The sequence below is a fragment of the Pelophylax lessonae genome (genome assembly GCF_965119305.1).
Source record: "Pelophylax lessonae genome assembly, chromosome: 11".
Lineage (NCBI taxonomy): Eukaryota > Metazoa > Chordata > Amphibia > Anura > Ranidae > Pelophylax > Pelophylax lessonae.
The window spans coordinates 53,243,506-53,269,821 of NC_138778.1; the positions used below are offsets into that span (position 1 = coordinate 53,243,506).

Below are 26,316 nucleotides of genomic sequence, written 5' to 3' on the forward strand. Positions count from 1 at the left end.
TAAATAGCAATTCTTCCTATGAAGAAGGTGTTCAGGTGAGGTTGCCATATCCTCCTGCCCAGTACAGCACCCTGGTTTTATCAAAGGGCAATTGGCAGTATCATGTGCAAATGATACAATTCTATGCATTTACCTTCTACCTTCTCAACCACAAAAGACCTCATCTATTACAGTGCCATTAATAACTGTCTGTATTGCCCTGTAACAACCGATTACTATATATTCCTTCTTTCTCACACTTTTTCCATGCATGGCTTGAATTTGGTTGTTGTAGGCAGTGCAAACAGCACTTATTTCAGGCAGTTTATTAGTAAGTCCCATGTTTAACTTGTGTCCTTAAAGTGGGGCTTTTATGGTCTCCAAAAGCAGCATAGACCTTAAAGGATAGGGTTGGAAAACGTCTTTCTACTGAAAACCTTATCAGTTTATTATATTGTATCAAGGCAGTAATCTGTTTAACACCAAGGATTTCTGCAATGCACAAATACCTGCACGCAGGGCTTGATATACAATTAGGCACAGTGGAGCTATAGGTGGTAGAGGCAAAGAGGTTGCTGCACATTGCTGGACTGAACACGTTTGTTCACATCAGTAGGATCCCAGTTATTTCATGGGGGTATATTTACAAATTGTCACAATTTTGTAAGCCAGGTTAGGACCAGTAAAACACAAAAATGTTGCATGTAAAGCCTCGTACACACGCACCGATTGTTGGCCGACCGATCGGCCGACTTTTGTCCAGTGTTGTTGTGTTGGTTGAAATATGCTCTAGACTACACACAAATTTTTTCGGCCAACAACAACCAACTTCAGAAGTGATGTCACGTGATGGTTTACTTTCCGTGTGTTTTTTCTTCTCTGAGCATGCCCAGTCTTGCTCATCTGATTTTTGTTTGCCGAAATCTGTAATGACTGACGAACAATCGGCCGTTCTGTTGACGGCCAACAAAAATTTTATAGCATGCACACCAGATTTTGTTCGGCCGAAAAGTCGCAGTCGGTTGTCGGAAGCATCATACTAACAAGCCGACAATCGGCCGATCGGACGTTGGCCGAAAATTTACGGCCAACAATCGGTGCGTGTGTACGGGGCTTAACTGGGTAATCCTAGCAGGGATAAGGAGGGGGGAGCTGCCTTGGGTACCAAAGGTTTTGTGTCTACAGGCTCCAGAGAGAGAAACTCTGCAACAAGTATACATGTTTGTGTTCCTCCTGGATGGCCAAGGATATTGTTTGGTGGTAGCGAGTCCTTCGTCCCTGCTAGTTATGATAGGGCCAAACCCCATGACATTTACTCCTTAAGCTTGACTGGAGTCTTCTACTCAGAGATGGTTTAAGGCAGAATGCGTATCTAGGCAAGTTAGCAGCTTTGGATACAAAAGGCAGAGAAAAGCCACCCAATTTACATTGTCTGTACTGGCTTAGCCCAGTCAGACACCAACTGCCTGCAAGTACTATATGTCCTTCCATGTGAAGTAACAGAAAATGGCACAGCTTTGCTCAATTGCATTAATACCCTGGTTTCTTCAGGAGCATGAAAGTTGAATTTAATTTCCATAGACATCCTCCAGGTCTTAGGCTACTACCCAGTTTTTTTTTTAGGCTGATCCAGCTCTGCTATTCAACCTCAGTATAATGTCTATGGACAGCTTTACAAAAAACAAGAACTTTGGCATAGCACGTGAAGGTAGACGATCTAATAACCGAACATACCATTCTCAGTTTGCAGCCTGGCTCTGTGCAGGGACATATCAGCTAACTGGCGCTGCAGTTCATCCACCTTACTTTTGGCCTCACTCAGCTGATCCTCAAAAGTCCGACACAACTTCTCAGCATTGCCCTGTGAGACAAGATACAGTGTTCACATTCATAAACACAGGCCAACATGTCTGAGCCTTTAGGTCCCACACAGAGGAATAGTCAGGTATTACAGAAGAGAATCACTCGCCTTATTTTTGATGAGTTGCTCAATATTTGAAGACAGGTCATCCAGCTCCATTCTCATTTCACTCTTTTCCTTCTCCAGTTTCTGTTTCACCCGCTGTAGGCTGTCGATCTGCTCACCCAACTCGGCCACAGTGTCCGCGTGTTTCTTCCGCAGCCCAGCCGCAGTGGCTTCATGGTGCAGTGTGGCTTCCTCAAGGTCTCTGCGCATCTTCAGGAATTCAGCTTCTCGCTTCTTGTTCATCTCAATCTGCACCGAGGTGGCCCCGCCAGCTTCCTCAAGCCTCTCACTCAGTTCTTCCAGCTCTTTAGCCACCTCGGCTCGCTGCTTCTCCACCTTGGCTCTGGTGGCCCTCTCTGCTTCCAGCTCCTCTTCCAGCTCCTCTATGCGGGCCTGTGTGTCAGAAGAAGCAGTCATTACTAACCGAAGCTTATTAGAAGACTTCTGGCAAAAATGCAGTCACTCATTAAACAGGATAGTGGATACTGTATTATTGTCAACTATGCCAAGAAATATATGAGGGTTGTTTCTACTGACCTTCTTCTGAAACCACTAATTATCTGGCAGTCATTGCAAATTCTTAGACTTCAGTACTATTTGAGTTACTGACCTGGAAGAAGCCTGCAGCCAATGAAATCTAAGTAAAGTGAAATTTCCTTATCTGCATTCTTGATCTATTCAAGGACTTATGCTTGGAATACACGATAAGAAAATCGGCTGAAAATTTCTGTTCAGCGAGCCCAGCTATCAATGAGCGATATCGATATTGTGAACGCAAAATACCGTTTGAAAAACACAAAAAATTCTGTCGTCTCGTTTGCGAAAGAAAGATATTCTATACGTTGATGTTGAGGTCGTTTAGTTTAAATCTGTATAAACCTCATCACGCATGCTCAAAAATATTTTCCTGGAAATGTTTGTCGACCCGGAAGCATTGTGCAAGTTCAAGAAGTTTGATCACGGTTCTGCACCCATTTTTTGGTCCGAATTCTTTGCTTTCTTGTGCTCTTTTTTTGGTGTTTATGGATGGCTAAAACACCAAGTGCAGTGATGCAAATTTCATATTCAATATCGATCGCCCGTTCGTGAACAAAAACACTACCCGGTTTAATGTCGGTCCCAAGCTCGTTCGTGCTAGGCGGTCGTTGGTGCTAGGAGGAAGGGTGTGGCTTTAAGGTCACACGCACATTACATCACTTCCGCTTAAACGTGAAACGTGAGGACTACGTATCTAATCGATTGGTCTGTAACTTTTTTTTTGGATCGTTAATGTTGGCAACGTTTTCGACCAACGAACACTGTTTCGATGGTCGGCGGGCAACGGTCGGGCGATATTCGGACCGTGTATGTTGGCAACGTTTACGACCGACAAATACTTTTTCAAAAGCCGGTGGTCGATTGATCGGGCAATATTCTAATTGTGTATTCACACCATTAGGAAGAATTGAAGCCATTCATTCAGAATAACAGCCAGGTAGCTAGTATTTTCAGAATTAGAGATCTTGCATGGCAGACTCCATATTTCTATCAGCACAGGTCATCCTTAAAGTAAAGCTCCAGCCAAAATTGAGTTTCTTAGTTTTGTATACAAGGAGGACAACTCTGTCCCTCTCAAAAGCATTGTAAAAAAAAAAAAAAAATGTTTCCTTGCTTTGTTTAAAATGTAATGTGAGCAGACAGTTGAAAGATAAAGGGCACAATCATCATGCTTAGGCCCCTTAGTCTGCATGGGGTCAGGATATGGATCCTTGGCATATGCTTTGTAGCTGTGCTCTAGCGTCTGGAATTTTTTTCTAATCTGGATGTCCCATGTGGTCAGGTTGATGGAGGCAACACAGACATGTGGACAATGGACTTAATGCAACAACATGCTGATTGATGTACCATGCCCCACCCATGCCCAAAGCAACCAATCCAAACAGCCCTTACACACTTCCAAGGGCTTGCCCTTTATATAGTGGGTGTGTTATCTAAACTCAGCATGCAGCATGTGACAGATTTCAGCACTTGGGCAATTACAAGGACAATTAAAATAGTCACATGATGTATAGTGTTAACACATGACTGTACTTTCCATCTTGCCTGTTTGATATTTGAGCTGATAAGTTGGCTCTGGACCATTGCTATGCCCACTATGCAAAAGACAATTCTGCAAGCTGATAATTGCTTTCTGTATTCATAGATTTTCAATAAATATTTGCTGCTTCCAAGGACCAGATGCTTCTTCTAATAGTTAGCCTGTGCTAGAAAAGTGGCAGCTGGAATCCTAAGTTATTAAAAACATAACATTTAATCTATTTGATCTATTTTTATATCTCTATAAGGCACATCCCACTGCATGCTTCAAATGTACATGAATACGTTAACACTAGCCCATTCTCTGAAAAGCAATCCTCATATAACTTTTTTCAGAGTACAGCTAAACAGCCACTGTCAGGCGTTCAAGAGTTGCAGTCATGACTTGGCCCATTGACTTGAATGACTACGTTTGACAGGCGGTGCCACCTGTCAACATGACATGTCCCGCTGAATTTGCAAGTACGCAAAGCATTGCGGCAACAGCATGTGAATAGCCCCCGCTGGCTGTGCTATAGCCTTTAGGCGGACTGTAAAATCTTTTTTTAACAAGTAGTGGACTGTAAAGTCTTGGCTCAAACACTAGTTTTTCCACCCCCTCCTGGCCACCCGTGTGAAAGAGGTCTAATTTCAGCATGGTGTCTTAGTGGTTGGTTTTCTGCTTTGGAACTGGAGTAAGCCCTCGTTCACATTTGGATGACTTGTCATGCAGTTTGACAGGTCAAATTGCACGACAAGTCGCAATCGCACTGTTCAAATTGGTGCAACACTGACTATGCTGTGTTGCATTGATTTGGAAAAGTAGTTCCTGCACAACTTTTGACGATTTTGGGTGAGACTTGTATTGACATCTGTGCATGAAACAGCACAGATGTCTTCCAAGTCACACCGGAAGTTGCACTGACATGCGGCTTTGAAATTGTGCAATTTCAGATAAAGTCACACAATTTCAAAGCCGCAGTCAATGTGAACGGGGCAAATTGCTTCTACTGAAACTATCCGCTCACAAAAGAAACAAACTTTGATAGGTCAATCATAATCTGCTCAAGACCAGAGTAAAGCTAGCCAAACACCAGTCAATTTTCATTGCAAAAAATGTATTTTTGATTTTCAAATGGGGACAAATAAATAGTTTTTGACTATATGGTCGAGAAAATCTGAAGATAATTTTTTTTGTTTCTTATCTGATTAAACAAGATTCTAACTGTTATTGTAGTCCTCAGCTGGGAAAAAACATTGTGTTGTATTTGTATACCATTGTAACCTTCACAAATCAAACACTACAGTTCTCTATAAATGTCATCCAGTATCTACGTACCATTGTACTGAACGTTTAACCTGTCATCTTTTCTATGATTATGTACAGATGATCTACATGCTTGTATCATTCTTCTATTTTGACACTTCTGTATTGTTTTACCTTCTACTTACTTTCAATAAAAAATATTGAACAAGAAAATCTGACAGATGTTCTAATCCCTCTTCATTATAAAAAGAAAAAACAAAATTTTGCCTTAAGTTCCATTTTAAGTGTGTGAGTTTGTATGGCTGTCTAAGGGATATTAGACTGTGAGGTCTTTTGAGGGCCAGGGTTGATGTGAATATGTACTCTACTCTGTAGTTCTGCAGAATAGGGGGCACTACATAAACTCATCAAAGCAAATAAACAAGTTTAAAAATGGATCTCCTCTCTATCACCTGTAGCTCTTTGATTTTCTTCTGTAACTGGGCACTCATCATTTGTTCATCTTCAATTCTGGAATTTAGCTGACTTATTTCAAAATCCTTCCTGTGGCAGAAAAAAAGGAAAAACCAGTTAGTTCTATGTAGACCAATACCATCACAATAGAATAAATAGATAACATCTTAATTAAATATAATGGGAAATATTTCACACATATTTTTAAGGTATCTTTCTGGGGATATCCCACATATAAATATTTAAAAACTAAAATACATTCACAAAAAGTATATTATGACAACGCATATCCAAATTTCAACACCAGTTGACGAATTTCATGGATTTTCGCTCCTTCGGGACTGGAACTTGACAGAAAAATAATCCATCTACATTTATAGACCAGGCATAAACAAATTCTCTCCAGGGAGAACCATTATCACCGTGCTCAATCGTAGTGGGGAAATTGCAGAGACCACAAAAAGGGAAAAGGAAGACAAGACAAGCCACCTTTAATTCACTTCGTATGGGGCTTGAGAAATTTCCCAGTGCTTATAGGTTTATAGGTTTATTTATTTTAAGATATTCTTCAGTAAATCCTGATAGAAGTACTTCAGCATATGCAAAATTCAGCTCTTTGCCACCTAGCAATAGTGCCTTAAATCATCTCCTCATTCATAGTGGCCTGGTCAATATAAACTCACAGAATATCCTACCTTTAGTATACAAAGTGAACTTTAAGATACAAAGATCTACTTAGGAATATACATTTTTTTATCGGGATTATTTTATGTCTTTCCCTATCCCTACAATCTGCTACTCACTTCTTCAGTTTCTCTTCCAGCTGCTGCTTATCATTTTCCAGGTCCATCACTGACTCCTGGGTGAGCTTCAGATCTCCCTCCAGCTTTCGCTTTGCACGCTCTAGATCCATACGGAGTTTCTTCTCTTGTTCTAGGGATCCTTCCAGCTACAAGCATTAACAACACAGTATGAAAGGTTAGTAATATTGTTTTTACATATTAACACTTCTAGATCAGTGGTTCTCAAATACTGGGCTGTGGCCCAGCTAGCTGCCGATCTCCTAACCTCCAACAGTGCTTCTCAGCTCCTATAGTGCCACCCAACCTCCCATAGTGGCCGGCAGTGCCCTTCAACTTCTCATGGTGCCCCCTAAGAGCCCTAAGTCCCCACAGTGCCCATCAATCACCCACACTGCCCCCCATAATGTCACCAACTGCCTCCCACAGTGCTCCAGCCCCTGAAGTGCCCTCCAGTCTCCCCCATTGCCTTTGCAAAACCCCCAGCTTGCTGGTGAGACCCCCAGCCCCTTACAGATACCTCATTCTACACAGTTTCTCACACTTCCCTCCACAAGCCTCACTCCTTACAGGGCCACCAAGACTGCCACAAAGAACCTTCATCCTCCTATAGTGACACCAAGCCCCATTCAGAGGTACGAATTTACCAGGTTCTTGTCTTCATAAAGTTAAAAACTACAGCTCTAGATTCCTAACTAATATTATGCTAGGAATATTGAAATCTGGTGAAAACATAACTTACATCATCAACTTGCTGCTCTAGCTTAGCTTTGGCTTTGGTGAGAGTGTTGACTTTGTCTTCTTCCCCCTGCAAGTCATCCAGAGCTTGTTGGTGAGCTTCCTGCAGAGCTTTCTTTTCTTTTGTCAGCCTGGCAATGATCTCATCCAGTGCCGCCATCTCTTCAACTAGGTTCTTCACCTGAGGTGAGACAACAAAAACAAAAATAATGAAGGTCTCAAGGTCCTGGGCACAGAGATTTTTTGCTATGAAGTAGTACACATTGTTGGTGTTAGCTCAAGGGTACGGTATAAAAGCCTTACTTAATCCAAAAAGTTTTATTTAGCCTACAATAGAACATAGAAGGGTTAAAGCTTTTGTCGGGTATTTACTGGCATCCATGTCCTTTCTCAAGATATTCCCTCTCACTTCTTGTCTGGATTGGAAGTTACAGAAAATCACTATTATCACTATATTAGTAGAGTGGGGAAGGGTAGGAATTTCTGATAATGTTTTTAGTGCAGCTGTTTCCTATTACCGTTTCATATATAGGGGTCATGGGTAGAATTAAAAACCTGACAGAAGCTTTATATCTTCCCCACCAAAATGTTGAAAATATACTGTATAATGGTAATTCTTTACTTGCCTTGTTTTCTGTGGCGTGTTTCTCCTTCTCTACTTTGGCAAGTGTAATTTCCAAGTCATCAATGTCCTTCTTTAGTTCGGCACATTCATCTTCCAGTTTTCGTTTCTTGGAAGTCAAGTCTGAGTTCATCTCTTCTTCGTCTTCCACTCTCTCACTCAGTTCTTTCACTTTAGCCTCCAGCTGGATCTTAGTCTTGATCAGAAGATCACATCGCTCTTCTGCATCTGCAAGATTGTCTTGCTCCTGCAGCCAAACAAAAGGAATGTAAAAAGTCAGGCCACTTTTGTTAGATGCTGGAGAATTGAAATATCTGACAACTTGGTATATCCCTCCAGAACACTATAGGTGTAGTCTTAATGTTATGTGCCTATTTGAGGGGCTACCACTCTCCCTGGTAGATGCAAAAGTGGAGGGGAAACACACAACTGCCAAGTGGATAAGAAGATTTTAGTTAATATTGAAAGGAAGATCTCAGTGTTGGAGTAACCAAGACACAGATGATAATATTTGGGTGGGCTGACCTTTTGGTACAGTGAAAAAAAATGTCTTCAAGGAAATAAGACATGCCACATCTATTGTGTAACGTACAAGTAATTTATTAAAGCTTTTCTTTCAACAAGACAAGTGGGAAACCCCATCGCTGAGCTGACAATTCCCACCACAAGTCCAATGGTCAGTTGTGTCATAGGAACATAGGCCAGGTGCTGCTGGAGCTCTGGTAATACAAAGCCAGAGCTGTGTTGCACCTAAAATGCATAATCAGGTGCAAACTTTCAAGCAGCCTTAGAAGAAAGTGTGTGCGTGTGCATGTATGCGCACGGGGGGGGGGGGGGGGGGGGATGGCATATCCCACATTCTTGTTAAAGATTTTTTGCATGACGACCATTGACTGTGCAGTTTGATATAATTGTCTATTCTTTGTTATTGAAGATTTAATGTAAAAGAAATGGTGACAATGACTTACGGCCTGGAGTTGCAGACCCAGGTCATTCTTCTCTTGGTTCAGAGTAACCTGTTTCTCTTCCAGCTCTTTCCTCTTAGCTTCAGACCTCTCCAGAGCCTCTTTCAGCTTCAAGAATTCCTCCTTCATGTTGGCCATTTCCTTCTCTGTCTGGGCTGATTTCAGTAATGGTTTAATCTTGAAAAACAGTTTCATCCATGACCAGTTCTTGACAGCATTGAAGGCTCTTATGTTCCATTGGATTACCAACAATGCATCCCTGCAAAGATACAAAGTATAATGTTCAGACCTGGCAGACTGGGGCAGCATTAGCTTTACAGTAGTACATCTTCAGTCTGGAGATTCTGTAGTTTGAAAGTGAAGGTGTAATGCCATATGTACCTTCTAGCAATGATCTTATGGTACTCAATCCTCATGAGTCTACCTCGACTTCTGGCTTGCAACATGGTGATGATCTTGGCCAAACGTTCATCTCGCATCTCTTCCAGCTGACCAAGCAGACCAGCTTTGAAGAAGACCTTCAGGAAAATGTTGCCATATATATTTTACACGTAATTACCAGAAATTACTTAAAAACGTTGATAGATAATACATGTATCCATTTAAAAAAAAAAAAAAATAGAGTTTAATACATTTCACTTTTTAGGAGAGCCTCTGCAACAGACATTTTTTTCTTTGGTAAGTAGAACTTTACATAGGGAAAAAAATGCTGGCAGGCTTTTCATTGTAGAAGAGATATAGGCAAGAGCTCTTCTTCTGTCTGTCAGCAGTAGCACCCAGGTTGGCCAGTGGGGGTCCCCCTAGGCTAGGTAAAGGAGTATATAAGAGAGGACTGGGAGGAGTAAGTAGTTAGAAAAAGAGAAGAGAGAATTAGTAATGTCTACATTAAACTCTTGTGGGAAGTACAGAACCTTGCTGTCGGACAAAATGTTGCATTCTAAAATCTGACATTCCCCCTCAAAGGAATGCAAAGGAAGCTCCTTTCCAACTTAGTGGGTCAAGCCAGGGCAAATGAAGATCCTGAATAAGGTTGCTGTGGGCGGAGGGTGGACTATCAGAAACTCATTAACAAGTGCGATGTGCCCTTCATGTGCCCATGAAGAGAGTTTTGTTATTTAGTGAATTCCGATGTTTAGTAAAACAATGAAAAGAGCAACATATATCTCTTATTATTCCCTCCAATGTGGCCTATGTTCAGGACAAGTGATTATGAACCTAGTGCAGTCAGATAGAGGCAGTGGTGTCCCAAGTCATTAATTTGTTGCACAGCATGGTCCAGAATACAGTGAGCATAAGTCTCAAACAAGGCTTGAGGCCTGCTGGTGGTCCCCAGACTTTAGTACATTAGGCCAACGTATCCTTGCCTCTCCTACAAGCAATTTTCTTAATTTTGTACACTGAGCCATGCATGGTGCTGAGATTAACTAATCAGCAATATTTATGACAGACTGAAGTACTTAGCAGGTAGGCTAGTGGGTAGGCTGCGCTCTCTGTTCTTTTTTTTTTTAGCTTAATCGTCAATATTTACTGGCGCATACCTTTATTGTGATATATATAAATGAATAGACAGCCTTTATGAGACCGATATTGAAAATCATGGCACATATGAAAAGCATAGCTGAACCTTTTAATTATGAAATTACTCTGTGTCTTATTCCTTTAGTTCTAGTACCACACCTGAGCTTAAGTCCAGCACATGTTTTGTAGGTAACCTCACAAATACCAGGGAGGAGGATACCAACAAAATATGAACTTCTGGTGGCAATTGAAAGAGCTTTATAAAAGGCTCTGGCGCAGTGGCACAGTGGTCTCCAAACTGTGGCCCGGGGGCCAGATACAGCCCTTTGCGTGCCTTTATAAGGCCCTTGGGACACTTTTCCTCCAGGTGACACCAATGACAGTATACCATTTCTCTCACTGACACCATTGGTGGGGCACTATTCCTCCCATTGGCACCAACAATGGGGCACTATTGCTCCCACTGACACCAATGATGGGGCACTATTTCTCCCACTGACACCAATGATGAGGCACTATTCCTCCAACTGACACCAATGATGGGGCACTATTCCTCCCACTGACACCATTTATGAGGCATTATTTCTTCCACTCATACCAATAATAAGACACACTATCCTCCCATTAACACCCTAAAACCAATGATGGGGCAATATTTACTCCCACTGGCCACAGTCCAGCCCCCCTAAAGCCTAAACAACCGCAAACTGGCCCTTTGTTTAGTAAGTTTGGAGAGCCTTGCTCTATAATTTAAGACCCTGGCAATATAGAAGTCAAATAGGCTGTGTTTATGACATTTTGGATGCAGAGGGGATGAGAGAGAGAGATTACTTTTCTGGCTGGGCTGGGAGTGAAGGCCTTTGCTCAGCTTTCTTAAGTAGCATATGTCTGCAGCCATCTTATGGTGTCTGCTATTATAATAATTTATAGTAGTGACAGGTTCACTTTAAGCCAGTGTTCTTTCTTTAAAAGTGTACCTATAAGCAGAGGAAAAGTACCTTAGTGTGTCCAAACTTGTACTGGGAATGGTCAATGTCCAGAGACCCCAGTAGTTTTTCTGTGGCTTTTCTGCTGTCTACAAATTTGTCATCTGGGATGGCATTGGGGTTGAGAACCCGATACCTGTGAACAAAGAAGGCAAAGCAAGTTATACATGTAATTACAAAATGCTTTGTGTTTGGGATTAAAATATTGTAATAATCGCTGTGTTTGTTATAAACCAGCTGTACTAACTGGTATCATGACAAAGAGTCTGAACTCAAAGAGTGAGGATTTGCTATTTTATAGGGAACATTTAAAAATGATAAATGTGCCCTGGCAGTATGCTGAAAATGTAGTCCTTAAATTACTCCCGAAAAATAACAGAGTCTTTCTAGCATGTGAGTGCGCCTAGGCACTCCTGTGTCTACAGCCTCCTATCCATTGTGGCTGGGCTTGGAGTATAATTGACAGGACTAAACTGTGCGTGGATCAGCGTTTTGTTTTTTTACTCACCTCTGCTTAAATTCTGCATACAGGAGCCTGTTGGGATATCCCTTACGGCAAATCCTAATACCTTCAAGGACACCATTACACCTCAGCTGGTGAAGGACCATGAATGGATCCATGGCACCTGGGGAATAGAACAATACTATAAATAATACTGCAAATCATCATGTTCATTAAAGAACTATCAATAAATATTTTTTTTTCCCCACTGGGAGATGTAGTACTTTGTCTCATGTTGCTAGGTGCTTCCTAACCCTAGCTATGAGATCGGACTGGGTGCTCCAATTCTTTCTGCGCCCAGTCTGAAACCATAGCTAGGAAGGAGAAGGCTGCTTCTTAAAGGCCACTTGTTTTTGCAGCAAGCACTTTCCAAAGACAAGAGGCAGCAAGAGGGATGAGAGGCTGACATGCCCTTCTTGCTCTGCATTCCTCTTGCCGTCGCTTGTCTTAGGAAAGTGCTTGGAGCCAAGACATGTAGCCATCTTCCTCCTAAGCATATTATCGGACCGGCCACAGGGAAAGAGGTTCTTCTTTTAAGTGTACAGTACACCTGATTTCAGCATAAACATATATAGTTTTCATTCTTCCCCCCCTCCCTCCACTCTTCTGTAAATGAAAAATCTTTCACAAACCTAAGTGTATCAAACTAAGCATATTATGAAAAATGCAGAAGTTCCCTCCAATGCAGACCGTATGCCAAAAAATTCACAACTGCAATAGAAACTTAAAACTTAATCCTGCTCCTGCAACCTGCTAAACCTTCTTGTTGGTCGTTGAGGCTGCATGTTAATGGAGTGATAGAGACCATTAGGATGTATAAGGGGTGGGGAAAAGCCTGACTTTTAGAAGAAAATGTATAATTTAACATGGTTGTAAAGTCAGATTTATAAATAACTGGCGTCCCCTCTGTTGTATCAAAATTACTGTGTGTCAGTTTTTTAAAAAAATTATAATCCTAATTACCTTCTTTCACAGTGCCGCTGTGCGGTCACGTGACCTCCCTCTGCTTCCCTTCCTCGATCTAAGAAGAGCAGTGGGAGGGGTTGAGATTCCCCTCTGACATGTGCAAGCCAGCAGAGGGAGATCACATGCCCATACAGCAGCGCAGTGCAAGAAGGTATTTAGGATTATAATTAAAAAAAAAAACACAGGACGTTATATCTTGCTACAAAAGAGGGAATGCCAGTTATTTATAAATCTGACTTTACAGCCGCAGGTGAAAAACAGCTTGAGGGGAGGGGAGGGGCAGGTTTGGAGATCGGCTTTCACACACAGAATAAGAAATGACAGGCAGGAAGGAAGTCAGAGAGGGAGAGACTATGTACACACAGCGTGATGACAGAGGCACGTAAATTGACCACGGTATCATGATCAACAGCCATAGGGGAACATAGGAACAGGCAGGATCAACCAGATATTTTAGAACGTAGAATTGGACAAATTACACTGCAGAAGCACTGTGGTATTTATCATGCTTTAAAGGAAGACAAGCTTTTTTTTTATTTAGGGTTTTAGGGTTACAACCACTTTAAATGTAAATATTAGTTGTATATATGTCTACATCTACAGATAATTTTCACATGGTTCTCACTGAGAGTAAGCATTCTTCATACATTGTCTGCATTTCTTAAGCTGGTCATAGACAGTTCAAATCTCGGCCGGTTTAGCAGGAACCAGTCGAGATTTGAACCATGTATGGGCAGGCTGAATGTACCCAAGTTAAGCAATCAATCAACTTGGGTACAACCAGCCTGCCGGATTTTACTGTACATGCGATTATTGCAAGCGGATGTTATAGCCACTAGCAATATTCACTATCTTCTCCCAGGCAGGGCCAGCTTAATACCCCCCCCCCCCCCCGCCTGTGGTCGCAGGAGAGAAATTGGCTGTGTTTATGGCCGACCTTACTAAGAGTTTAAGTATTAATATGACTTTCACAGTTTTAAATTCTTCTATATTTTTGTTATGGTGTTAAATGTAGATATTTATAAAATAAGCTCTAGAGGCAGGGTAGATTATCTGCTACAATGACTCTGCCTAACTGCTTTAGGCTCCTTTCACATGGTCCACCTCCGTCGGCGGACTCCGTGCTGCTCAGCGGGGGATCGATCTGCCAATCCCTGCTGAGCAGGCAGGTGACAGCTCCGTCTCCGCTCTGTGTGCGGAGAGGGAGGTGTCAGAGCCCCGCTGCTCTCTATGGGGGAATCGGATCCCTGGACGGATGGAAAATAGGGTTTCCATTCGTCCGGATTTCACGGACAGGATCGGATGCAGATGGCAGCGGGCGTCAGCGGACATGTCTCCGCTGATGCTCGCTGCCCCATAGGGATGCATGGAGGATCTGATCAGATCCGCCTAAAAAACTGACAGGCGGATCTGATCTAATCGTTTGTGTGAAAGAGGCCTAACAGCTGTTGAGATAAAATATTGGTCTGCACAGGCAGTGTATTGTTTTCCGTAAGCTGGCTGACTTGTAGACACATTCTGAATAGGAGCAGTAAAGCTCTGTGTAGCACTGCAAAGAAGTAAGATGAGCACCAGTATGTAATAAAAAAATATGAGTGTCCCTAGATAAATATATATTTACAAACTAAACATATTAACAAGGTTTTAAAATTATTAACAGACAATAACAAAGCTGATTGCTATATTTAATAAAACATTTTAAAAAATTATCTTTGAGGAAATTTTGCTTTTTACTCCATTGCTTTTTACCATGCAACGAAGTTGGCTTAGCTTAGTGAATGGGGTGAAACTCTGACTTTAATTACCCACTCAAAGGCAAGCAAAAAAATATATATTTTTTTATTTTGCATGTGATTGGGTATTCTATGCAAAGTGAGTTATCACCGCATTCACTAAGGGAAATTTCTATTGCAAAGGGAACAGTCTATTTGCCTTTATCAAATCAATCTCAATGTGTGATTTCTGGTCAAACTATTACGCCAGCCTGGCTCCCCTGATGCATGTTAGTGCATTATTTTATTTGTTTTAATATTTTCAAATACAAGGTTTTGTGGCAAATCCTCCTCTTTTTTTCTTTTTTATATAAACAAGCCTGAGGTTACCTGGAGTTTTGCTTTCATTAGGGATGATACATCTGACAAAATGAGGCTGAGTGGACCGCAGATTGGTCATCAGTTTATTAAGATTCTCCTGCACAGCAAAAACACATACAAGTAAACAAAGTTGTCACACAATAATATATATATATTTATATTTATTTATTTATTCTTTGCATTCGGTATATCAGTTTAATCCCAAAAGTTCTTTACATTTCAGTATTTTACTGGGTGTTTAGGAATTTTTCTATTATTATTATTATTAATAGGTTGATGTTACTTGATGGCATTTAACTTAATGAATCTAAAAAAAGGTAAAAACAGAAGTAAAGCTATACCATTGGTTCTCCTGTATATTTCTCTAAAAGACTTATATCAGAAATCAATAAAAATTATAAAGAAACTGGCACTTTGTTGCATCCCTAAGGCTACGTTCACATGTGGGCATAGCAGGTCACGGGCAGAATCACCGCGATTCTGCCCACGATCCGGAATCATTGCAAATCGCGGGACGCCTGTGTGATGCCCGTGATTTGCAATGGCACCCCCAAATACTGTGCGATGTTGCCGCGATTTCCACCTGCTGAATTGCGGTAACATCACGCAAATAGAATCGCGGGAGGCATGGCGCACAAAAGAAGCTCTTGTACCTTTTTTGGGCGTCATGCGCCCCACGATTCTGTTTGTGCAATGTTACCGCAATTCAGCAGGCGGAAATCGCGGCAACATCGCACAGCGTTTGGGGTGCCATTGCAAATCACGGGCATCGCACAGGCGTCCCGCGATTTGCAATGATTCCGGATCACAGGCAGAATCGCAGTGATTCTGCCCGTGATCCGCTACGCCCACATGTGAACGTAGCCTAAAATCTTGTCTGCCTATGCCCTGTTCTGTGTTGTCTTTCTGCTAGCACAGCCTTACTTATGTGGCTTATGATGGCATTCAGTTACAACCAAAAGGCACCCAGATATGTACTTTGTATTTAGTTACAGTATCTCACAAAAGTGAGTACACCCCTCACATTTTTGTAAATATTTTATTATATCTTTTCATGTGACAACACTGAAGAAATGACACTTTGCTACAATGTAAAGTAGTGAGTGTACAGCTTGTATAACAGTGTAAATTTGCTGTCCCCTCAAAATAACTCAACACACAGCCATTAATGTCTAAACCGCTGGCAACAAAAGTGAGTACACCCCCTAAGTGACAATGTCCAAATTAGGAAGCACATTTGGAATCACATCCAGTCCTTTTCTTAAGAAATCTGCTGGGGTGACTAAAACCACAGCTTCTATGGAAAACGATTCAACATTCTCACATAATAATAATAATAATACCTAATAATATTATTAATAATACCTTATAATGTTAATACACTTAATACCATCTGTTAAAACCTGACTAAACTTCTAACTCCTCTACACTCTGCTTAATGCTAAAAACGTGACCTTCAATTGTTATCTTTATTTTCCATGGCAAGATTTCTCCTCACTTCTTGCCCCATTAGTAGGACAGAAAGTTGGCAAAATCTCTGTAAATAAAGGCGTAATATGTTAGGTTTGCTGTCTTGGTCCAGTCAGGGAGATATTCCCTCACTTCTTTTTTGGCGACCATTTCATGGACTACCAGAGTGTCGCTGGGACTGGAAATAGGGAAAAATCTTCTAAACTGGCACACAAAAGGCAAAAGGAGATTTAAAAATCTGATAAAGGTTCGTTCCAATCATTCCTCACTATAATGCAAAAAGAAAAAAGGGCTGGAGCTAGGTAGTATTTTGGATAAAAATACATTTTTTTATTTTTTTTTTTCCTGCCCGTGTTGCCCATAGCACCCTAAAATGTTCCAGTCTGATGACAAGACAGAGAAAACCTTTTAGGCTGCCATGAAGAACACTATGGGTCTCCTTTCAGAAACTCTGTGTTGCCCAAAGTGTGTTTGAGTTGACAGACATATCACGTGGCTCCATGACCTTGGGCGAAAATTTGTAGCAGCTGTTAGGTAATGACATATAGCCGGCATGCCCTGCCAGTCAGTAGTATCCAAACTGTGTGCACTGGATCCAGAGGACAAGATTCTTACCACATCTTACAGCTTGACCCGTCCGTCTTCCAGCTGGTGTGCAGAGCGGGAAGCAGTACAGACTTAAAGTGATGTTCAAGAAATGGCTTTAACTAAACATCACTGCAAGTCTTAACGGCTTCACACTCAAGGAGACACTTTACAGTGATGTATGTTTCACAGTTTCAGGAAAATACAAGGTGACCACTTTCTTGCCAGTCTGAACCAAACTGGTAACTCATAAACTCGTAAATTGATCAATCCCAATTTGTCCCTCCCCCAGAAAATTAGGAAGTATAGTTTTACTTTTGTCATCTTTGTAACAGTACAACAGTAAAGGTATAGGAATATGGTGCCCAAGGGGGACACAAATACCAAATCAACCATGTCCAAAAAAAAAAACAAAGTTGTCACATTAACACACAATATTAGATAAACTGTTATTTACCTTGTGAAGCTGAGACACGGTCTGGAATGACGCCGCCTTCTTACGTTTTTCCTTTACTCCTGTCTTATGTTCGCCTACAGTAAAAAAAAAAATGTTATCTTCAAAAATTTAAAATGTGAAGTTTAAATAATTTTTATGAGCATATGTTTGCTTCTAACAAGGTGAATGTGGATTCTTACTGTATGAACGATGTAATTAGAATGACAGCATGCAAACTGTTGTCATTCCCAGTATGATAGCAGTTTGCCTGTTGTCATTCAACCCCATGAATGGGGTTATCCCAGAATACTGCTGTCCTTTTACATCAATTAATCTCTTAAACCTGAACCCCAGGCAAACAGATAAATATACAGATTTATTACATTTAAGAGAGCCATTTTATTTCTGTCCATCTAGTTCTAAGATTTACACAGCTCTGCCTCACTGCACAGCTGGGTTTGGCAGAAGAGAAGACCTAATTTTCTCTGCTGCAGTTTAGCGACACTTTCAAGTTTCTTCCCCAGCCTGTGACCAAACAGTGAAAGCAGAAGGAGCAGACTGATGACATCATCTCTCTTTTTCTGCTCTCTCCTCCTATCAGCATAATCCTTGCACTGAGACACCAGTGATTGGCCCCTTCTCCCAGTCTAAGCTTTGCTGCACAGGGGACTGCAAGAGCTTGATACCAAGTGAAGTCCAGGTACTCACTCTATTTTCTATTTTTCAATATCTGTCAGTTGTTTAGATCAGCAAAGTATGTAAAATCCCAAGGCACCTCAGTCTAAAATGTAATAAATGTAAATGTTACTTATCAATGGAAAACCTGAGCATGGGACAATGCACACAAACCCTTTGGTGATATTAACTTCACAACAGAAGGTCCCCTTTATATCAGGGATTCCTCAATCACATCACCCCCTCTTTACGTCAGAGGCCCCACATCACATCAGAGTCAACTCTATACATTAAAGGCCGCCTGTCCATGCCTCATCGCATCAGAGTCACCTCTATACATTAAAGGCCCCCTGTCCATGAGTCCCCTCATCACATCAGAGTCACCTCTATACATTAAAGGCCCCCTGTCCATGAGTCCCCTCATCACATCAGAGTCACCTCTATACATTAAAGGCCCCCTGTCCATGAGTCCCCTCATCACATCAGAGTCGCCTCTATACATTAAAGGCCCCCTGTCCATGAGTTCTCTCATCACATCAGAGTCGCCTCTAAACATTAAAGGCCCCCTGTCCATGAGTCCCCATCAGAGCCCTACCTTTTGGCTCCAGAAGGATGGCAGAGGGTAGAAGGTGGAATAGGTTTGGAGATGGCAGATTTCCACCATCTTCTGAATGCCCGGGGCGACCCTGCATACTGCCTGCCCTTGATTAGAGTCATGCATTGCCATTTTGCAGACAAGCTGGCCACCGTCACTAGAGCAATGAATGACAATGCATCCTGGTTCTAGAGTGTCATTGGTTTGTTATTGCTGTCAGCCCGTCTGCACCATGGCAACTCATGAAGCTGATCCAGGGTAAACTAGGTCTCGAGCTCATGGCACCTCAGGAGAACCCAGTTGGCACCCTGGTTGAGAAATATTGGTTTAGATTAAAGCCTATTACACATGGGTCGAATATCGGGCGGCATCGGCCGGTCTAATAGAAACCAGCCGTCATTTGGCCCATGCGTACGGCAGCCAGTCAAATAGTTCAGGTGGCTTCTGTTGAAGGGGCATGACCGAAAAAGGTCCACCAATCAGCATCTGATCAGCGCTCTCCAGCCTGACAGGTTTCCCCCTGTCAGAACACAATAGCTCAGCGGGGGGAGATCGCAGTACTAATATAGCATAGTTAGTTCAGCGGCTCCTCCCAAGCTCATCATTTTTTTTTTTTGTTCAGCCTGGGTTGAACGAAAGAAAACTAATAGTGTGTACCAGGCTTAAGTCTACATTTGAAAGTCACAGAAAGTGGAAACCGAGAAGATATTTTTCCTTAACAGTTGATTGGGGGGGGGGGGGGGGTTCTATGCAGGGGGAGTCCAAAAAGGCACAGATAAAAAAAGAAGATTTGCATATGTATTTTTTATTTGATAATCCTCGAAGTTGTGTACCTGAGTAGGAGCTGATATAATTCTCATACAGGCTCGCCACTAGCTTGTTGGATGCCTTCTGGAATACTCCTACCACAGTTTCATTTAAAGGATCCTTATTCTTGTCCAGCCATCCCATGATGTTATAGGGCACCTGTTCAAACAAGTCTGCTGTTAGTTTAGGATAATCTGCATTTTAAAGTTTAAAGTGAACCTGAGCTTTACCCGTGCCGCAACAGGCTAACCAAATTGCTGCAGTGTTCTTGCTGTTAGTAACGCCCACCACTAACTTCATGATGATATCTCCTGTAGTGCTTAGGACCACAGGGGATGCATTAATAATTACTAGAATAATAGCCAAATCACTAATGAGTGGCTTAGGAACCTAGGGAGTCATACAGTGTGGAAGAGGAAAGGCTATCACTAGAAAACACAGCATAAATCATACCCACAACAGCAAGGAGAGGGGTAGAGGAGTAAATGTGTGACGTTTTTAAGTAAATCATAACCCAAGATATGTCCTTTATGGTGTAAATAGTGCTGGAGTACATCTTGAATAATGAAGCTAAAGAACACTCACCACACCAGCATAATGGACCAGCTCAAAGTGAGGCTCGTATCTGCGTTTCTTGTCTACTTTTGGCTTTTGGAAGTTGGGAGATTTCCCCAAGTGGTTGTCATAAAGCTTGGCTTTAAAGCTCATGTCTGATGCCTTAGGAAACATGCACTCTTCTTCCAGAATAGAAAGGATTCCCATTGGCTGGAGAAGATTAAAAACAGGTTGGAATTGAGATTTCGTATCTTAAAAGTATAACTGATTAAGCAATAACAATGAAACAAATATATAAAATGCAAATGACAAGACCAGTAATATTAATATTAACTAACAGCCAAAAAATAAAATACCCCAGCTGTGTTAACAGTATTTCATAAATATGCAATCAATTGTATAAGACTGAGTGGACAAGGCTTGTAGGGTTCACTTGGACCCCACAGGAAAAAATGCCCACCAGTGACAATATGTTGTTCGAAGCCAACACCTAGCAGAATAAGACTACTGCATGTGTTGATGACTCTGCCCATAAATGTAATCACATTTAGAGAACAAACAGAACACAGGTGAACAAACAGTTCCATGTGCCATGTGCTGACATCAAAAGTTGATGTCCAATTGGACCTTGATAAGAACAACTATTTGTTTGGCTACCCTCTTTATCTACCCCATTACCTTCTCTATGAGGTCAATGCAAGCCTGTAAGTCTAGGCCAAAGTCAATGAAGACCCATTCGATTCCTTCCTTCTTATACTCTTCCTGCTCCAGGACAAACATGTGGTGGTTGAAAAACTGTTGCAGTTTCTCATTGGTGAAGTTAATGCAGAGCTGCTCAAAGCTGTTATACTGGAGAAGAAAACACAGAGGGTATTATGGACATTTCAGTTTTTATTACTTTTTGGATTATTTTAGCTGGATGTAAAACATTTTCCATATATCAAAAGGCGAAACTACAGAGCACAACTTTCAGCCATGTCTATATTCAAAGTGAGTTCAGATAAGTGTCCAAAGTGGCATGTCTAATTAAGGATGGGCAATCTTTTAGTCAAGCAGGTCAAGGTTGGACTTAGAGGGCTTTTTTTTATATTTACAAAATGTTTCTTTAGATGTGGGGCTAGCATTGATTGTTGTATAGGTTTACATTAAAGCTGACCACACACGCATCACTTTGGTTCTTAACATTATTAACTGTAACATGCAATATTTTATCTCTTAGAAAGGGCCCAACAAAAATTTTATGAAGTATTTTGTAAGCAAGTGCAGCTAACTTTACAGTGGAGCCCCACATAATTTAAAGTGTATATGAACACCAGCTTCTTGTGTTTGGTCCCTTTAAATTTTGAAAAAAAAAAAAAGCCAAAGTTTTTTGTTACATCTGTTAAATACGTGCAAAAAAAGACTTTTTGATCTTTCTAGAAATCTGGTGAGCTGACAACTTTCTGTGCCATTTGCCTGTGTTGACCGTTACCAATTACATTGTTCTGCGAAGACTACAGAACAGCCCCCCTCTATGTTATGGACAATAGAAGAGGGGTTCAATAGTCAGATCTTGTTTTTTTTGTGGTCCTGAAACAGAAGGGTGAAAATGAGCGTTGTCCTGCTAGGACTGGAAGTGTGTTACTGGCAGAATCAAAAGGTGAAAATAAAGGGGAAAAAAGCTTGAAAAGAATATAAGGACCGGCAAGATTTAATGCAAAACAATTAGGTTCAGATACACTTTAAATTCCTAAATTGACTGGGGGGTGCAAAAAGAAGGATTTAATACCACCTGAATACCAAATCAATATGCCTGATTTAACCTATGTTAAATAAGCAGAAGTGTCTATTTCAAAGGGGCCCAATGGCACACTGGAAAGTGTCTGCTTCTAAGGGGCCCAATGGCACACTGGAAAGTGTCTGCTTCTAAGGGGCCCAATGGCACACTGGAAAGTGTCTGCTTCTAAGGGGCCCAATGGCACACTGGAAAGTGTCTGCTTCTAAGGGGCCCTATGGCACACTGGAAAGTGTCTGCTTCTAAGGGGCCCAATGGCACCCTGGAAAGTGTCTGCTTCTAAGGGGCCCAATGGCACCCTGGAAAGTGTCTGCTTCTAAGGGGCCCAATGGCACACTGGAAAGTGTCTGCTTCTAAGGGGCCCTATGGCACACTGGAAAGTGTCTGCTTCTAAGGGGCCCAATGGCACCCTGGAAAGTGTCTGCTTCTAAGGGGCCCAATGGCACCCTGGAAAGTGTCTGCTTCTAAGGGGCCCAATGGCACACTGGAAAGTGTCTGCTTCTAAGGGGCCCAATGGCACACTGGAAGCAAGCAACATACTAAAGACTCATTCCTATCTCTGGCATTGAAATGAATAGGAGTTATAATAGTAAATCAGAAGGAGGTGTTGGTCTGTAAACAAGGGGGAGTCTCTGGAAGACACATTGGGGTTGATTTACTAAAGGCAAGTAGGCTGCTTACTTTGGAAGGTGAGTTGCACTTGGCAATAGAATTTGCCCCAGAGCTTGGTGAATGTAGTGAAATTTAATTCTGCAAACATTACCTATTCCCTTGCGGGGGGAAAAAAAAAAAAAATAGCATGTTTGCTTGCACATGATTGGATGATGGTAGTCATCATGGGTTCACCTCATTCACTAAGCTCTGGTGCAATTTCCCTTTCAAAATACAATTTCCCTTGCAAATTAAATAGCCTGTTTGCCTTTAGTAAATCAATCCTACTAAATGCTGAAGCTGGGTGGGTGAGGTATAAATAGTAGAAATGGTTATTGGACACTGCAGAGGTTGTGCTGGTGGCTCAAGACTGAAAAAGTTTGAATAGATCGCACTAAGGTAAAAAAAAAAAAAAAACAGATTTTGGTCTTTTGTTTGTAGCAGTCATGGAGGAAATGTACATAACTAAGTGTATGTGTGTATAAAAATATTCTGTACCTCAAATATTTCAAAGCCAGCGATGTCCAGTACTCCTATGAAGAACTGTCTAGCCAGCTTGGTGTCCAACGTCTTATTAATTCGGGTAACAAGCCACTTGAACATCCGATCGTACGTAGCTTTTGCCATGGCACCAACTGCAAATACCACCTGGAAAAAAGAAGTAGAAATACTCACAGAAATTAAAAAAAAGCCAGCTTTTTATTTGTCTATGTATAACAGATAGTGGGTGCTATACAGCAAAGCTGTCCATACACTGATTGAAATTTGGCCAGCAGGGACTGGCCAAATCTTGATCAGTGTGTGGCTGTCTCCGCATAACACAAGTTGATTGGAAATATTGGACATTTTTTTCTGGATTGGTGGCTGCAATGTCCCCATGCGAAGGTTGGAAGGGGGGGCGGGGGGCGGGGGGGGGGAGGATTTTACTTCAACCACCTCATTTGTGTGGATGGAGGAACCTGGCTGAACAAAATAAAAAAAAGACAAACAAAAAAACTGTACAACTAACAGTGTATGACCAGCTAAATATGTAACAGAATTCATATTTTATTTTAAATTATATATACTTTTTAATTTGTAGCGATCTCTTTGATCCCAAGAGTATTAAAAAAAAGATGACAAGTAAATTTCTAAAAAACCTTGTTTTGATGCATTTACTATGCATTCCCTACATAACATTTCACTTACAATACTCAGAAACCGTATAAATATATTTATTGTATTGTTTGTGTCTCCTTGTAGTGCTTGTAATCCTTAGTGCTGTAATTTTCTGTAAAATTCAATGCACCGTGGCCAGCTGGAGGCGTTCTGTACACCTTTGGTATACGGAAGACCCTCAGAACATCCCCGGAAATGTAATTTCCTGCTTGTGTGATTGCCTCACTGATTTTCCCAGAAGTCTACATTAGGATACAAGTCAGATTTTAGGCATCCCCTGCAACAAAAATGTCATATTTCTTCAGAGCAGAAACAGGAAGGACTACACTACAAAGTTTCTTAAAATGTAATTGACAGGGGCGGGCGAGATTTCCCCCCAGGCCACCTAACTTATAATCAAAACAGCCGCTGTCACGGCTGCTGTCTGCTGACATTTTTTTTTGTGTGCAGGTAATCGGCAGCGGCATGCGCCGATTGACTGTTACCACTGCGCTGCATTCTGGGAGTTGTAGTCCCGACTGTGCTCAAGTTCCTTTTGGCGGTGGATGGAGACAACTGAGCAGGGACCCGCAGCAGGAAACTACAACTCCCGGAGACTGAGTCTTTGAAGGCAGGCAGAGGCGGGGTACGCGGCGTGTCAGGGGATGGGTTATGCATGTCACGTGACCCACTCAGGCTGGGCGCTGGATGGCTGCAAAAGTGCAGCCTGAAGTGTTTAGAAAAAGTGAGAGCAGCTTACTTTGGACTCAAAGTCTTTGGACTGGAGGCAGAGTGCGCCAGCCTGCCAGGGGATGCATGTGACTGGTTCGGACTGGGCACTGGCTGCAGCTTGAAGTGGTCATCACCCCCCAGGAGCCCATGCAATGACCTGCTGAGCTATTATCGGCATCACTGAGATGAGAGACCCTGACACCCCCCAGCTGACCCCCACATCCCATCTCCCCCCCCCCCCACATACACCCCATTTACCCTGCCCCAGTGCCCTGCCCACCCAGTAACCTCAAAATAGGAACTAGCCCTCAACACTGTCTGGCTGTTAGCTCCTATGCTGGCTATGGTCTCTTGGTCCTTCTGGCCATGGCCTGTTGTTCCTGCTGGGAGCTGGCCATGGCCTGTGGATCCTGCTGGAAGCTGGCCATGGCCTATGGGTCCACAGGCCATGGCCAGTAGGACCAACCGGCCATGGCCTGTGGGTCCTGCTGGGTGCTGGCCATGGCCGGTTGGTTCTGCTGAGAGCTGGCCATGGCCTGTGGATCCTGCTGGAAGCTGGTCATGGCCTGTAGCCCACAGGCCATGGCCAGCTCCCAGTAGAAACTACAGGCCAGCGGCCAGCAGGAGCTATAGGCCATGGGCAGTTTCCAGCAGAACCTACAGGCCAGCGGCCAGCAGGACCCACAGGCCATGTCAGCTCCCAGCAGACCTTACGGCCAGAGGCCTGCAGGACCCACAGTGATGGGCACTGGTGAGGCTAATCTGATAAGCACTGATCAGGCTGCATTGATGGACACTGATGAGGCTGAGCTAATGGGCACTGATGAGGCTGCATTGATGGGCAGTGGCATTGATCAGGCTGCATTGATAGATACTAGTGAGGCTGCATTGATGGGCACTGATCAGGCTGCATTATTGGGCACTGATGAGGCTGCACTGATGGGCACTGATGAAGCTACGCTGATGGGTACTGATGAGGCTGCGCAGAATGGGCACTGGTGACTTTGCATTGATGGGCACTGGTGATGCTGCACTGATGGGCACAGATCAGGCTACACTGATGAGGCTGAGCTGATGGGCACTGGTGAGGCTGCATTGGATGGGCACTGGTCAGGCTGCATTGTATGGGCACTAGTGAGGCTGCACTGATGGACATTGGTGAGACAGCACTGATGGGCACTAATCAGGCTGCACTGATGAGGCTGCATTGGATGGGCACTGGTGATGCTACACTGATGGGCACTGGTAAGGCTCCATTGATGCAGTATTTTTTTTAAACCTCTTTTGTTGCTATTAACATTAAATTATGTTACTAAATTGTATCATATTTGTCTTACTTCATAACATCAATATCCGTTTTAAAACCAACGTGGGCATGGATTGTGAGCTGATTCGGTGGTTAATTGACTTGCCCCCCAGGCCTAAGGCTGACAGCCCTCCCCTGGTCATTTTTCACCCAGAGGTTTTTTTTTCTAAGCAAAAGTGGAGTTAGTCTTTACCCTCTTGATGCCATCCACATGCATGTATGCGGCCTCTGGTGGGTGGGCCTTAACGACGCGCGGCTGCATATATGTGGTCCTGTTAAAACAACTTACCGTGCTCAGAGGGCACTCCCTGCACGCTCCTAGCACGGTAGCCGGCGGGTATCGGTAAACTCCCGATGCATACTTGTGATCCGGAGCTTTCCGATTATGTGACCGCTGTGACAGCCAATCACAGCATGACCCGAATGCCTGCCTCTGCCCCCTGGCTTTTAGAACTCTTTAAGGGCCAGTAGGCAGTCAGTGCGACGAGGCTAAATAAAATCAACTTCTGGACAAACATGTCTGGCAATTTCCTCACCAATCACCTGGTTTTAAATATTGTCTGTGTCTCCATTCATAGGATTTTCTCCCAATTCCTTTTTGGCACCCTTCACCTGCACAGAACGTGAAAATCTCAGGAGGCTAAATTTGTTTTTCTTGATCTCTATGTACCCATTGGGGATTT

At 42.5% G+C, this 26,316-nt stretch overlaps 1 protein-coding gene across 1 annotated transcript in view; it reads right to left on the reverse strand.

Moving 5' to 3' along the window:
- The window catches only part of MYH7B (myosin heavy chain 7B), a 77,263-nt gene that overhangs the window by 20,058 nt on the left and 30,889 nt on the right, over positions 1-26,316 (reverse strand). Inside the window, exons 15-30 of the mRNA XM_082272767.1 lie at positions 22,957-23,106; positions 20,712-20,882; positions 20,064-20,243; positions 19,505-19,637; positions 17,423-17,496; positions 14,920-15,007; positions 11,858-11,975; positions 11,362-11,485; positions 9,227-9,363; positions 8,849-9,104; positions 7,885-8,127; positions 7,263-7,439; positions 6,524-6,669; positions 5,720-5,810; positions 1,949-2,338; positions 1,714-1,840 (exon numbers count right to left, since the gene is read on the reverse strand). Coding sequence (XP_082128893.1) covers positions 1,714-1,840; positions 1,949-2,338; positions 5,720-5,810; positions 6,524-6,669; positions 7,263-7,439; positions 7,885-8,127; positions 8,849-9,104; positions 9,227-9,363; positions 11,362-11,485; positions 11,858-11,975; positions 14,920-15,007; positions 17,423-17,496; positions 19,505-19,637; positions 20,064-20,243; positions 20,712-20,882; positions 22,957-23,106 — 2,605 coding nt within the window. The remainder of the gene's footprint in view (positions 1-1,713; positions 1,841-1,948; positions 2,339-5,719; positions 5,811-6,523; positions 6,670-7,262; positions 7,440-7,884; positions 8,128-8,848; positions 9,105-9,226; positions 9,364-11,361; positions 11,486-11,857; positions 11,976-14,919; positions 15,008-17,422; positions 17,497-19,504; positions 19,638-20,063; positions 20,244-20,711; positions 20,883-22,956; positions 23,107-26,316) is intronic.